Here is a 12,381-nt window from a genome sequence, read left to right on the forward strand (position 1 = left end):
CTCACTAGGTAACCTGGTCATAAGCTATACTGAAGAGGAAGGTTTTAAGCCTGGTCTTAAATACAGAGACTGTGGGGGCCTGTTTAACATCAGCAGGGAGGAGCTTGGTAACTGACTGCTCTCCTTCCCACTGTACTTTTGGACACTCTAGGAACCACTAATAGTCCTGCATTCTGAGAGCGGAGTGCTCTGTTTGGCTGGTACAGGACAATAGCATCTTGCAGATAGGATGGGGCCATACCGTTTAGGCTTTTGTATGTCAGGAGGAGGACTTTGAATTTGATTCTAAGCTCGACAGGAAGCCAGTGCAGATATTTTAGTACAGGACTGATGTGGTCTCTTCTTTTAGTTCCTGTTAGGACTCTGGCCGCTGCATTTTGGACCAACTGGAGGCTCCTTATAGTACTTTTGGGGCAGACGGCGAGCAGAGAATTACAGCAATCAAGTCTGGAAGTAACAAATGCATGGATGAGTTTTTCAGCATCGTTTTTAGATAAAATATTTCTAATTTTAGTTATATTTCGCAGGTGAAAGTTTGCGGTTTTACAAGCTAGGTTTATATGGGCTGTGAATGAGAGATTTTGATCAAATAGGACTCCAAGATTTTTTACAGTAGGGCTAGAAGCTATACTCACATTGTCGAGTGAGATTATCTGGTCCGACAGAGAGTCTCTTTGACCTTTGGGACCAACGACAATGACCTTTTTCAGGATTTAAGAGCAGGTAATTCAAGGTCATCCAGGTTTTGATGTCCTTCACACAGGCACTGAGTTTATCTATTTGATCAGTCTGATTTGGTTTCATTGATAAGTACAGCTGAGTGTCATCAGCATAGCAGTGAAAATTAATGCCATGTTTTCTGATAATGTTCCCCAATGGCAACATATACAGAGTAAACAGGATTGGACCAAGCACAGATCCTTGTGGAACACCGCAGGCTACTTTAGAACAGGGAGAGGTGCTCTGGTTTATACTAACAAACTGGTACCTATCTGATAGATAGGATTTAAACCATTTGAGGACGGTCCCTCTGATTCCAATGTCACATTCTAACCTCTGCAGTAGAATGTTGTGATCAATGGTGTCAAACGCTGCACTGAGGTCCAGTAGGACCAGGACTGAAGCCAGCCCGTTATCAGCAGCTAGTAGTAAGTCATTTGTTACTTTAACCCTATAGCGTCGAAGGCTATCGTCTTCGATAGAGCGCGGATGCGGACTTTCCAGCAGCGTAACTCTGCAACCAGTCGTTCTCTCAAGTAAATTCAAACGGTGTCTCAAAGCGGAGGCACGGGGCTATTTAAATATTTTTCCGTCAGTTACGGTAATCTGCCTCTGTTGCTCCACGAAGGTGACGAATGAGAGCGTGGGTCATTTATTCGATACTTCCTTTAATATGATTTTTATGGCTAACAAAAATATAAAAGTCTAGGTGACCTATACTGGCCCATAGTGTGCTCAGTCCTTAAAGGGTTAAGCAGTGCAGTCTCTGTGCTATGGTGAGCTCTGAATCCAGATTGAAATTTTTCAAATATATTATTGTCCTGCAGGTGGCGGCAGAGCTGTTTCACCACCACTCGTTCTAGAATTTTTGAGAGGAAGGGAAGATTAGAGATAGGTCTATAGTTGGCTAGTTCATCAGGATTTAGGTTAGGTTTTTTTCAAAAGGGGTTTAATCACAGCATACTTAAAGGACTGAGGAACGTAGCCATTTTCTAGCGACATATTTATTATGTTATGGATGGAATCTATTATTAGGGGGAGGGCTTCTTTGAGGAGTCTGATTGGAATAGGGTCGAGCATACAGGTTGATGGTTTGGATGACATGATGGCTGAGGTAATCTCCACCTCATCAACAGGAGTAAATTTATCTAATATTATTAGAGGATCTATGTGGGATCTTGGTATTACAGACTGGATTTGCTCAGAGCTGATTTTAGGAGTAGCTTTGTTGATTTTGTCTCTAATGGTTGTAATTTTGTAATCGAAGAATTGAAGAAAGTCATCACAACTAATGTTCGAGGGGATAAGAGACTCATTAGCAGTGTGGGAGTTTGTCAGCCTGGCTACAGTGCTGAACAGAAATCTGGGGTTATTTTTGTTTACTTCTATTAGATTTGAATAGTATCTGGTTCGGGCTTTCCCCATAACGGCCTCATAAGTGAGCAGGCAGAGCTTCCATGCCTTCAGAGACTGCTCAGAGCGCGAGCGCCGCCAAAGCTTCTCTGTGCATCTTACATGTTGTTTGAGTGTCCTGAGCTGTAACGTGTACCATGGAGCCGGAGGTCTTGAATGCCAATAGGTGTGAGAGCAGCCATTAGGGGCCTGAATGATTATGCAAAACATCACTCAGGCACAGTTCACACTTTAGCACAAACGACCTAGCCAACACACAGAAACTGTAAACAAACAGGTGTGTTAGCTTCAGTGTAGTTAACTCCTCCCTTCAGACAGATATAAGACAGTGTCCAGCAGTAATCTGACCAGAACTGAAGAAGCGGCTTCAGTGAGCAGCGAAACGTCTTCACTCTAAAACTTCGTGTCCAGTTGCAGAATTGAATTTTTCTTTTACTTTCTCTCTTTTAATTTATTTATGTTTGGCCCGGAGGCTTTATTGGCCTGGACGGCTCAAGTGAAACAGGACACAGAGGAATTGCCTTGTGGTCTGGGGTCGAACCCTTAAACCACATCACTGACAAGCACAACACTTTTGGATCTTGGTAAAAGAAACATGCATTTGTAGTAAACGGGCCTGCCTCTCCACAGAGCTGACCCACAACTTGGTCTAGTGGTGTCACCTGCATGTTTCCATAGAGGTAGATATGTAAATTTAATGACATACTGTGGGACCTTCTGAGACATAAATAGCTATAGAGGTTATACACTGACATACATTTATTTGAGAAATTCCCCTCAACATTCTGACTGAGGCAGAAGTGTTGGTAGTTTTCAGATTCTTAACTGTGATGATGTCATACTCTCAGATGTGGGGGAGATGTGTTTTTCGTTTTAATTACATTGTTTGCCATGAAATATACAAAAGGTAAATGCTGAACCTGATCATTTCTATCAGTAACTAGACTCAAGAACTCACTGTATTTAATATTATTGGCCTAGAGCAGCTGTGTCAAACACATTTTCACCGAGGGCCACATCAGGAAAATTGTAACTCTCAAAGGGCCAACTGTAATGTAAAATAAATGTAACAAGTTTTTCAAGTTGTTGATAAACTTACTGTATTTATTACTTATTCAATTTACAAATATTGCATATGTATTTCCATAGATGTAAAAATCTGGCTGTATAACTCGCTATCTTCTGATAAACTGACATTTTAAGACAGTTATACCCTTTAAATTACCTTGTTTGGGCCACATGAATTGACTTGGCGGACCACATTTGGCCCATGAGCCTTGAGTTTGACACATGTGGCCTATAGAATGTTGTGATGTCATCTGAAACCTACCAATAGCACAGCATAACAGAGTAAATGTGTTTATTTTGCTTTTTTGGCTTAATTTTTGTCCATGGAGCGATTTCTTATCTCATAATAAAACATTTTATCTATATAGAGCTTTTCTAAACACTCAAAGATGCTTCTCAAATTAGCTTTATACGGCAAAATGAAACTGAAAGTAGTTGTTAGCTAAAGATAAGGGAGATAAAGGACACTAACTCACCCCACAATAATTATTTCCTCAACACACAGACTCAAAAACATGTTATTTAAGAAGAGAAAGACTCAGTTCAACTTTGTCTAATCCAAAGTGTGTATGATTGATAAATGTGAGCGTGTGCAGTGACCTTGGTTAGCTTTAACTATGTGATTTTCTTGTTTTAAATGTTTTTTTAGCAAAGTTGTGGACTTTTATATTTATTATCAGACTGTAGCAGCTCTGTCACATTTTAGATTTAGTGTTCTGAGCTTTCACAGAAGAAAATATCATTACTCACCACTGACACTCATATAATGTTGCTCATTCTAAACATTTAAAACATTTTGAGGTTGTCTGCATAACCTCTATTGGACCTTTAAGTTTTATAAATGTCTTATTATATCTTTGTTGGAAACTACACCTCGGATAATAACCAGCTGCTCGTCTGGACTCTCTGTGGGAGACACCAAACACTGCGTCTTGTTTTGTGTATATTGAATAAATGAGAATATAAGAGGAATATAAATATGGAGTCAGTGATGTTTTGTGGGTACAGCTCAGGGGCAGAATCAGGGACAGTCTCATTATCCTCCAGAGCCTGTGCGATGTGCAGATGAGAGGCTCCAGCTGCAGGTCACAGACAGAGAATGGGACGGCTCCGAGCGCTTTAATAAATCTGCTCATGTATAAGTCACACTGTCTGATGTGTTTGTATTCAGCGAGAGAAAAGAGACTTCTCCCACTGTCCTGAGGATTATGAACACATCTAGTGTCTTACAGTTCCTCTGTAATTCCAACATGAGTGCTGAACAGACACTAGGGGAGTGAACAGATCAGTGTTTCCTCGTGTTTTTAAAGTGCACATATTGTGTCAAATTAAACATAAAAGCCAAACTCTTGATGTGTGCGTGAGGGTCTCACCTGGAGAGGTACTCCCCTGAGGACTGCACCTCCTCGCGGCTGGGCTTGTCGTAGCAGTTCACCATGTTCTGGATCAGAGCCAGGTCTGGTCGGATCATGGTTGCTGTGGTGATAGCTCGGGACAGCAGCTGCAGAGCGTCCCGGATGTAGAAGTCCAGAGGTTTCTGCTCCACCTCTCCATAGGCCAGCAGCCCTAGGGGCAGTCCGATGGCCTGCAGGGCCTCAGGGCTGAGCGGCTGTCCCAGGACCCAGTGCACCATAGGTAGGGTGAGGCCCAGGTCCTGAGCGCTGTGTAGCACCGCAGCAGCGCACTGAGGGTCCGCCCCAAACAGCAGCACGGAGGCGGGCGCGGGCTGTGTGTGTCTGAAGTGACGGGACAGGAAGTCGTGGATCTGAGTGTCGTCATGAGCCGACTGGGTCAGGTTCAATAGCGCCCTCAGGTGCCAGCTGTTACTACTGCCCCACGACACGTCTGTCCGATCATCGAGCAGCTCCAGGAGGCCCCGCGCCTCCTCCCACCCACGACACAGCACCACCGTCCCCTCCCTCCAGCCCGAGCGCTTCAGCACCGTCAGCAACAGATTAGACAGGCCTGACTCCGGGACGCCTTTCACCATCTGCAGGTGGAACCGATTCTGTGGAGAGCACACAAGACAAAAGATAAATAATATGACTGGTTACATTTACATTGGACAATATGTAATACAGCAACCCTTCCAAATCTGTTACTCAGCTGCAGACACACAAAGAGCTGATCCCAGTTTCTCCGAGTTTGTTTGCTTCATTATCCAAAGTCTGAAGGTCACATTAAAATGGCTGCCTCCATTTGACTTCAGGAGAGCGAGAACTGCAGCCTCTTATTTTCTGTAAATGAGATGGCGCCCCCCGCAGATGGAACCGTCACAATAACCATCACTGACACCACAATAACACAGCGGACCGAACAAGGTGGGAACAAATTACACCTCCAGCTCTCCTTCTCTTCCTCCCGTTTCTCTGTTGTCAGCCATACATCCTATAACCCAAATGTTGTCCCACCTCAGACCCAAATCCCAGTGTTTTCCTTATGTTCCATTCTCTGTGTAGATCAAGCAGAAGTTACAGTCCTGAGGTTGTGTGCAAACTAGCTGATTTCACCATTCTTCACTAAAAACAACTATGGACACCTGCAGGGTCTGCTTGTCCCGCGGCATCCTGGGAAAACACTGAGTAAAGCAGATCTGGTGTAGTTAAATATAAATGCTGGTTTGGTTTTGCACACATACGCTAATCCTCCTCACTAACGGTTATTTCCTGAGGTGATGGGATCATGGTGTTAATCTTCCTGTGTCATTCAACCAAATAAAATGTGAGCGGAAATCAACTCCATGGTGTTACACAGTGTGATCTATTGAGAGATTGGCGCGATATATATTTGAATTATAGTTGTACAGTAGGACTCAAGATTTTTGAAGTGGAAAATGTTATTTGAATGATCGCAGTTAGCAAAACACAAAGACATGCAGTTATTTAAGCAATAAAAATAAAAAAATATCCTGTCTTATCTAAACCTTTAGTTCAAATTCTTCAAATAGATATGTTCTGAACAGTGGTAGAACATAACATAATACAATTCAAGTAAAGTATAAATTTTAAGTATCTGTACTTTACTTCAGTTAATTTTACAGTGGATACTTTTTACTTTTACATCTCTACATTTGACAGCAGTATCTGTACTTTCTACTACTTTTTATTATTGTTTGAGACCTGCTGAAATGGCTGAGGCATTTAGTGTTACGTTCGTAATTCGAGTAAACAAAAATATACAAATAAAAACAGATAGGAGAAAACAAAGCGATCATTTCAGTTGTTTCTAGCAGGGGCGTTGGACTGGGGGGGATAAAGGGTACTATTTACCCAACGTCCCGTGCAGGGAGGGGCCCCTCACAGTCTGTAATGAACATTTTTCTTTAGCCATCATGTAGTGGGGCCCCTCATGATGATTTGAACCCAGGGCCCAGAATTTGGTGCTACACCCCTGGTTTCTAGTGAACCAAATTCAGCACAGATCTTTATCAAAATCACTACATTTGAAGCCTTATTACATCTCAAAATCTGCATGAAATACTTTTACTTTTTACTCTTTAAGTACATTTTAATACTTTTACTTAAGTCATTTTTTTTCATGTGATACTTTTATTTTTACTTCATTATTTTTTGCCCTAGTATCTGTACTTTTCCTTAAGTGACAAAATGGAGCACTTTTTCCACTGCTGGTTCTGAAATACTTGGGCTTCACTCAAATGTAAATGCTCCAGGGGAGGTTTAAAAGGTTTGAACTTTGAACACAATCCTAATATTAGCTCATAATCTAATCACAACACAAGGCTTGTCGGGAAAATATCGGATTATTATTTGTTCGGCCCTGTGCTACTCATGAAACACATATTTACAAATGTTTTTATGGTAAATGGTCACTACCTTTCCAGACACTTGAAGCACCATGAGCCACTCACCCATTCACACACACACATTCATACAGCAGTGTACAGTTGTCCCTCACTACAACGCGGTTCACCTTTTGCTGTTTCGCAGATCCGCGATTAATGAGGGACCACTTTACACAGACACTGGAGGTGAGGGGGGTAAGTGTCAGAGGATTTCGCTGCTCTACTAAATTTGTGACCTGGATTCGAATCAATTATCTTCGAATCAGATGGCGGCGAATCTACCAACTGAGCTACTGTCTCCCCCTGCTGTGTTGGGTCTATTGCCTCTTGGAACAACCCCCAAAACCAAACTCCAAATTCTCCTGTCTTCTTTAAAATTCCTCTTCTTTGACTAAAAAATATTCCTCAGATTATACAAACTCTGTGAATATTATCTGATTGGCTGAATGTCTCCCTAATTGTACAACAGTGACTGGTTTTAACCTGTTTTGTTTCAAGCCTTGAAGATTCGATTTGCGTGATGCTGATAAAACTTGCCAAGTCTGCTCTGTGTTGTCAGAAAACTTTCCCAGGATGAAACCAGATCAAAGCGAGACCCCAAATGAAAGAACATACTCGATAAAGTGTGAATAAAATATCAGGAAGTGAACATGAAACGACGGGAGGGAGACACACAACTGTAGAAACACCAGCCACGTTTGTTTTGGTTTACCAGGAAATATGAACACAACATCCAAGAAAACGCAACAGAAATGTGTCAGAAACAAGCTCTGAACGATCTCATTAGCGGCTTTTGACACGCTTATGTTGTCTCCAGGCCTGTACAGTAAATACAGTATGTCTTTGTCAAAAACAGAAGCAGATTATGTAATGATGAAACTGCGCAACATTAAAGTGCCCATATTACGCTGTTTTTATGTTCTAATGTTGTTTCCTCATCACAAACAGACCTGGAGTTGTGTTTTGTTTCATTCACACATGTTTAACACACGAGTGAGTGGTTCCTTGATGTAAAGCACTTCGAGTGACTTGTATAAAAGTATAAAAACGTGACCACTGACCATGTACAGCCTACACACGTTTGCTGTAGAATGCATGAAATATAAATCTACACATTTCCAATCATATCTGAACAATGACATCATCACAGTTTATTTGCTGACCCCAGTGAAATGCAGTGTAACAGGCTCCATATGTGTTATTAATATTGTGTCAGCAGCTGTGCCCGCGGCTGCTTTTTAAATATTTACACAACTTTGTCCCTGTGTAATGAGCTCTCATTTACAACATGCTCACACCAAACTCGGGACCAACAGGACTCACTGCAGCGCACCTGGGACCAGCTCCAAAACCAGACCGGATCCAGGCCTAGACCAGTACCAGGACTTGGACCAGCCCCAGCGGTGACACCTTAGGCCCAGCGGTTCTGTCCTGATTCTGCTCCATGTTTATCAGCAGCGCTCAGAACCGCTCCTCTTTTGTACTGCCTCAAACGCAACGTGGCTCAGAACCAGAGACTGTCCCAGGGGCTGACGGGACCGATCCACCCAGACTACACAAGCTAAAGAGAGAGGGAGCACGTACATCCGATGTGAAGGGCAGAACGCAAGCAGAGGGGAGTTCGGGACAAAGACACAACGGCACAGGAGGGATAAAAAGTATTCTACAACAACTCGCACTGTTTGGGTTGAATCTCAGAACAGCGGCAGAGTAGTTAGCACTCTCACCTCACAACATCATAACCAAACAGTGTATGGCCTATGTGGAGCTAAAGCCACTGTTTCCAGACTTCTTTGTGCAGATTGCAGTGTTGCATCATGGGTAAGTTGCATGGGTAAAATCCATTGTATACAGGAACACTCAAGTCTAACTAGCACAAATTGGAAGAGCAGAGTCTGTCACCTGCTTTTAACCATGTCATTTTTACCCATAATGTTCTACAGTAGAGCATTAAGCCCACCTGGCCAAGTTACAGGTCAGATCTGTGGAGAAGCGAACCTGCCCACAGTAAGTAAATTGCATGTCTGTCAAGGTACTTATCGCAGTTATTCAACACCTGCAAATGAATAAAAGATAGACAAGTTTAATGATATACAGGACACACCTAGCACAGCAATAATGCCCTATAGCAACAAGCAGGTGGGAAATTACCGGAAAAGTTACACAGTGCACCTTTAAAGCAGACCTACTGTGCTTGTGTCTGCTCTATAGTTATGATCTATGCCAGCTGTGGATCATTATGTTATAATTTACACATTTTAAATCACAATATTCATCAAAAACGATTTAATAAAAGAAACAAGTTCGCTGATGTCCGCGTTAGAAAACTGCGGTGTCCAATGGGAACTGACGTCACCGTAGACATCATCACAACAAAGAGGAGCCGTGTAGCTGTTGGCGTCCCCTATGGATAGCTGCACATCACACTAGCGAGTAGCGGATTTTAATTTATTTTATTTTTAAATTTGTATCAAAATGACGCTGCTGAATCCTACGAGTATCACCAATTAAGAAAATAGAATTGAAGAACAAAGTAAGAACAAAGAAAGAACGAAGTAAGAACAAAGTAAGCAAAAATAAGTTGACGTGTGCCGGTGGAGGTGAAAATGAGGTTGATCGGCAAAATGGTGTCTTGAAAATAAGCGATTAAAGATTACTCAAACAGGCACAAACACAACTTTGTGAATGAGAAGAAAACAACTATAACATGGTTAAAAGCTCTGAAACATCCAATTGTTGTTTTTGTTGTTGTTAAAAGGCCCTACTCTGATGGACACACTGCTAATTGTTTATTTCCAATTATCTCCGTATTTGGCACCTCCAGAAGTTCTTGGTCACTTGGTACAAAGGCTTTTTCATGTGACATCAGTTCATCTTGGATCTTTCATCACAACAACAGACCAAGGGATTTTTGGATATAACTCACATCATGCAGTTTTCCCTGCTACAAAACAACCCGCTTGGCTCTTTCGGACTTTTTCATCTCATAAAGGAAAATGATTTGGAAAAACACCATTGTGCTACTGTGAAAATGGCCCAAACCATCACTATGCAAATTCTGTCCCAGTTGAAGCCTTCAGAGCTGCTCAGAAGAGGAGCGCGGGCTACATTCACAAGGTTCACGTTTTGAAAGGGACAAAAAAATAAAAAAAAATAAAAATTAAAACTTGAATAAAAATGAAGTTATATCATGTTGCTGGTTTTCTGGTGTCATATTTTTCAAATTATAGATAATGTACATAATTTTGACTATGTTTTAAGAGGGAGTATTATGCAAAATCGACTTTTTTGAGATTTCTACCATACATTGTTATACCATTGTTCCCTCATCAAAAACATGCCCACAAGCCTATGTCACCCATGCTCCCACATAACAGTCCTCCATAAATATACAAAAACATGATACAGAACAATAAACTACAGCTTCACAAACCAGATGTGATGCGCAGTAGTTTTATTAATTCATTCATTGTAATGTGATAGTACTGTGAAGGGGAAGTGACTTTGGACTCAGAGCGTCAAAAAAGAAAGTTAAACTTATAAAACATGTTAAAACGTTGTTTTGGGTGAATTTAGCATTTTCTAAACAATAAAAGGAAACATGGTGATCAAAAAATGTTATGTATTACAGTTAATACTCCATAGAAGTAAAATACTCCCTCTTTAACTAACATTGCCAACACCTTAATGAACAACAAAAGTAAAATCCATTGTAATTATAGTGAAGCAGTTTTACATAATTATATTGTATTAAAAGATTTCTTGCCAACACAGTCTAAACTACAGGGTTAGCAGCTTTTACGCAGAATAAGATCCCATGGAGACAGAGGGAGGGCATCTGTCACACAGATTTCAGAACATGTTTGCACAGATCTAAACTACAGGGTTAGCTTTTTTATGCAGAACAATGCTAATTGCGTCTGGTCAAATTGCGATTCTATTATTAGAGCAGCCAAATCTATAAACTCAATTCAACGTTGTTTTTTGTACAGGCTCTAACAAAAGCAGTATTGATTCTGTGTAAAAATACCACTTTGAAATATTGTGTCTCACCCATGGACTGGACCTTACGATGACCTTTGACCTGGTTTTCTGACATAATCCATTTCCCAAACTTTGACACAGCGCATACGAGGTGGGTATGCATTTTCAGTACTGACATGCAGATGCTGTGGTCTTTTGGATAAATACAGCAGCATAACTGGCCTTCTCTCTGGATTTAGATTTCAAATTCAACATCGTTTGCTTCTTCTATATGAGAGAGAGTATCATCACATTGTAGAAACAGCCAATCACAGAGGGTATTGGTAGCATGGCCCTATCCCTCCAGACAAGCCCCCTTTTAAAACCAGTGGTGATGTTCATCTGCCTAAAAGCCCAGACCAGATTAACGAGATCAGACGGATCAATGCGTCTCCCTGGCTTCCCCCTCCAGCCCACATCCATCATATCAGAGCCCAGTACATTACACCAACGCTGTTTACATCCAACATTTAGGTAATCACTGCTCCGGCCAATCAGATTACATCGCTGCCAGCTGGAACTCCGCCCAGCTAAAGCGCCAGTCTCTGGGATAAGCTCATGTGTCAATGGTCTGGATGTTTCACACCTCCAGCTGCGAGTTCAGACACCGGAAAAAAGTGTTTTATTTGTATAAGCAGTGATGAACGTTAGGATTATAAGTGACAAAGTAAAAGTAGTATTGTACTTAAACAAGGCCAGGGGCCCTAAGCTGAATTTGTCTCTGGGGCCCCCGACAGTTGATGCCTCCTGGTTCAACTTTATAACTCCGCTCTCTTCACCTTGACATTACATTGCATTATAAAAGATCCTTGCAGCGGTGTAACACATAGCTGCTCTCACCTCTGCCCGGCTCAAAAACAAATGTAGCAGCAGTAGATATTTTCTTACTACAGATATAAAACAAATGTAATCATTTGAGAGGGATATTTAGGCTGCTGTAAACACACAAGCCCAATAAAACTTGATATATTATTTTCAATATAAATGTATGGGTTCTTGGGGGCCCTCTGGTGGCCTCGGGGCCCTAAACCGCTGCTTAGTCTGCTTATAACCTGGGCCAGCCCTGTACTTAAGTATACATATACATTTAGGTATCTCTACTTCACTTAAGTACATTTCAAAGTGGATGTTTTTTCCTTTTACTTCACTATATTTGAGAGCAGTATCTGTACTTTCTACCCACTACATTTTTGAACTGGAATGAAAAGTAAAAATATTTTTTTATTACTGTTTGAGACCTGCTGAAAAAACTGAGGGTTTATTTTTAACACCTTCATAATTTGAGCAAACAAAAATATACAAAAAATAAAAAAGAGGCAGAAAAAACAATTGATTCAGTGGTTTCTTTTAAACAA

At 41.3% G+C, this 12,381-nt stretch overlaps 1 protein-coding gene across 1 annotated transcript in view; it reads right to left on the reverse strand.

Moving 5' to 3' along the window:
- grin3bb (glutamate receptor, ionotropic, N-methyl-D-aspartate 3Bb) overlaps positions 1-12,381 on the reverse strand; it is a 115,882-nt gene that overhangs the window by 20,045 nt on the left and 83,456 nt on the right. The window contains exon 2 of the mRNA XM_055221538.1: positions 4,575-5,209. Within this exon, the coding sequence (XP_055077513.1) occupies positions 4,575-5,209 (635 nt within the window). The remainder of the gene's footprint in view (positions 1-4,574; positions 5,210-12,381) is intronic.

This window comes from Periophthalmus magnuspinnatus, chromosome 4, assembly GCF_009829125.3.
Source record: "Periophthalmus magnuspinnatus isolate fPerMag1 chromosome 4, fPerMag1.2.pri, whole genome shotgun sequence".
Classification (NCBI taxonomy): domain Eukaryota; kingdom Metazoa; phylum Chordata; class Actinopteri; order Gobiiformes; family Gobiidae; genus Periophthalmus; species Periophthalmus magnuspinnatus.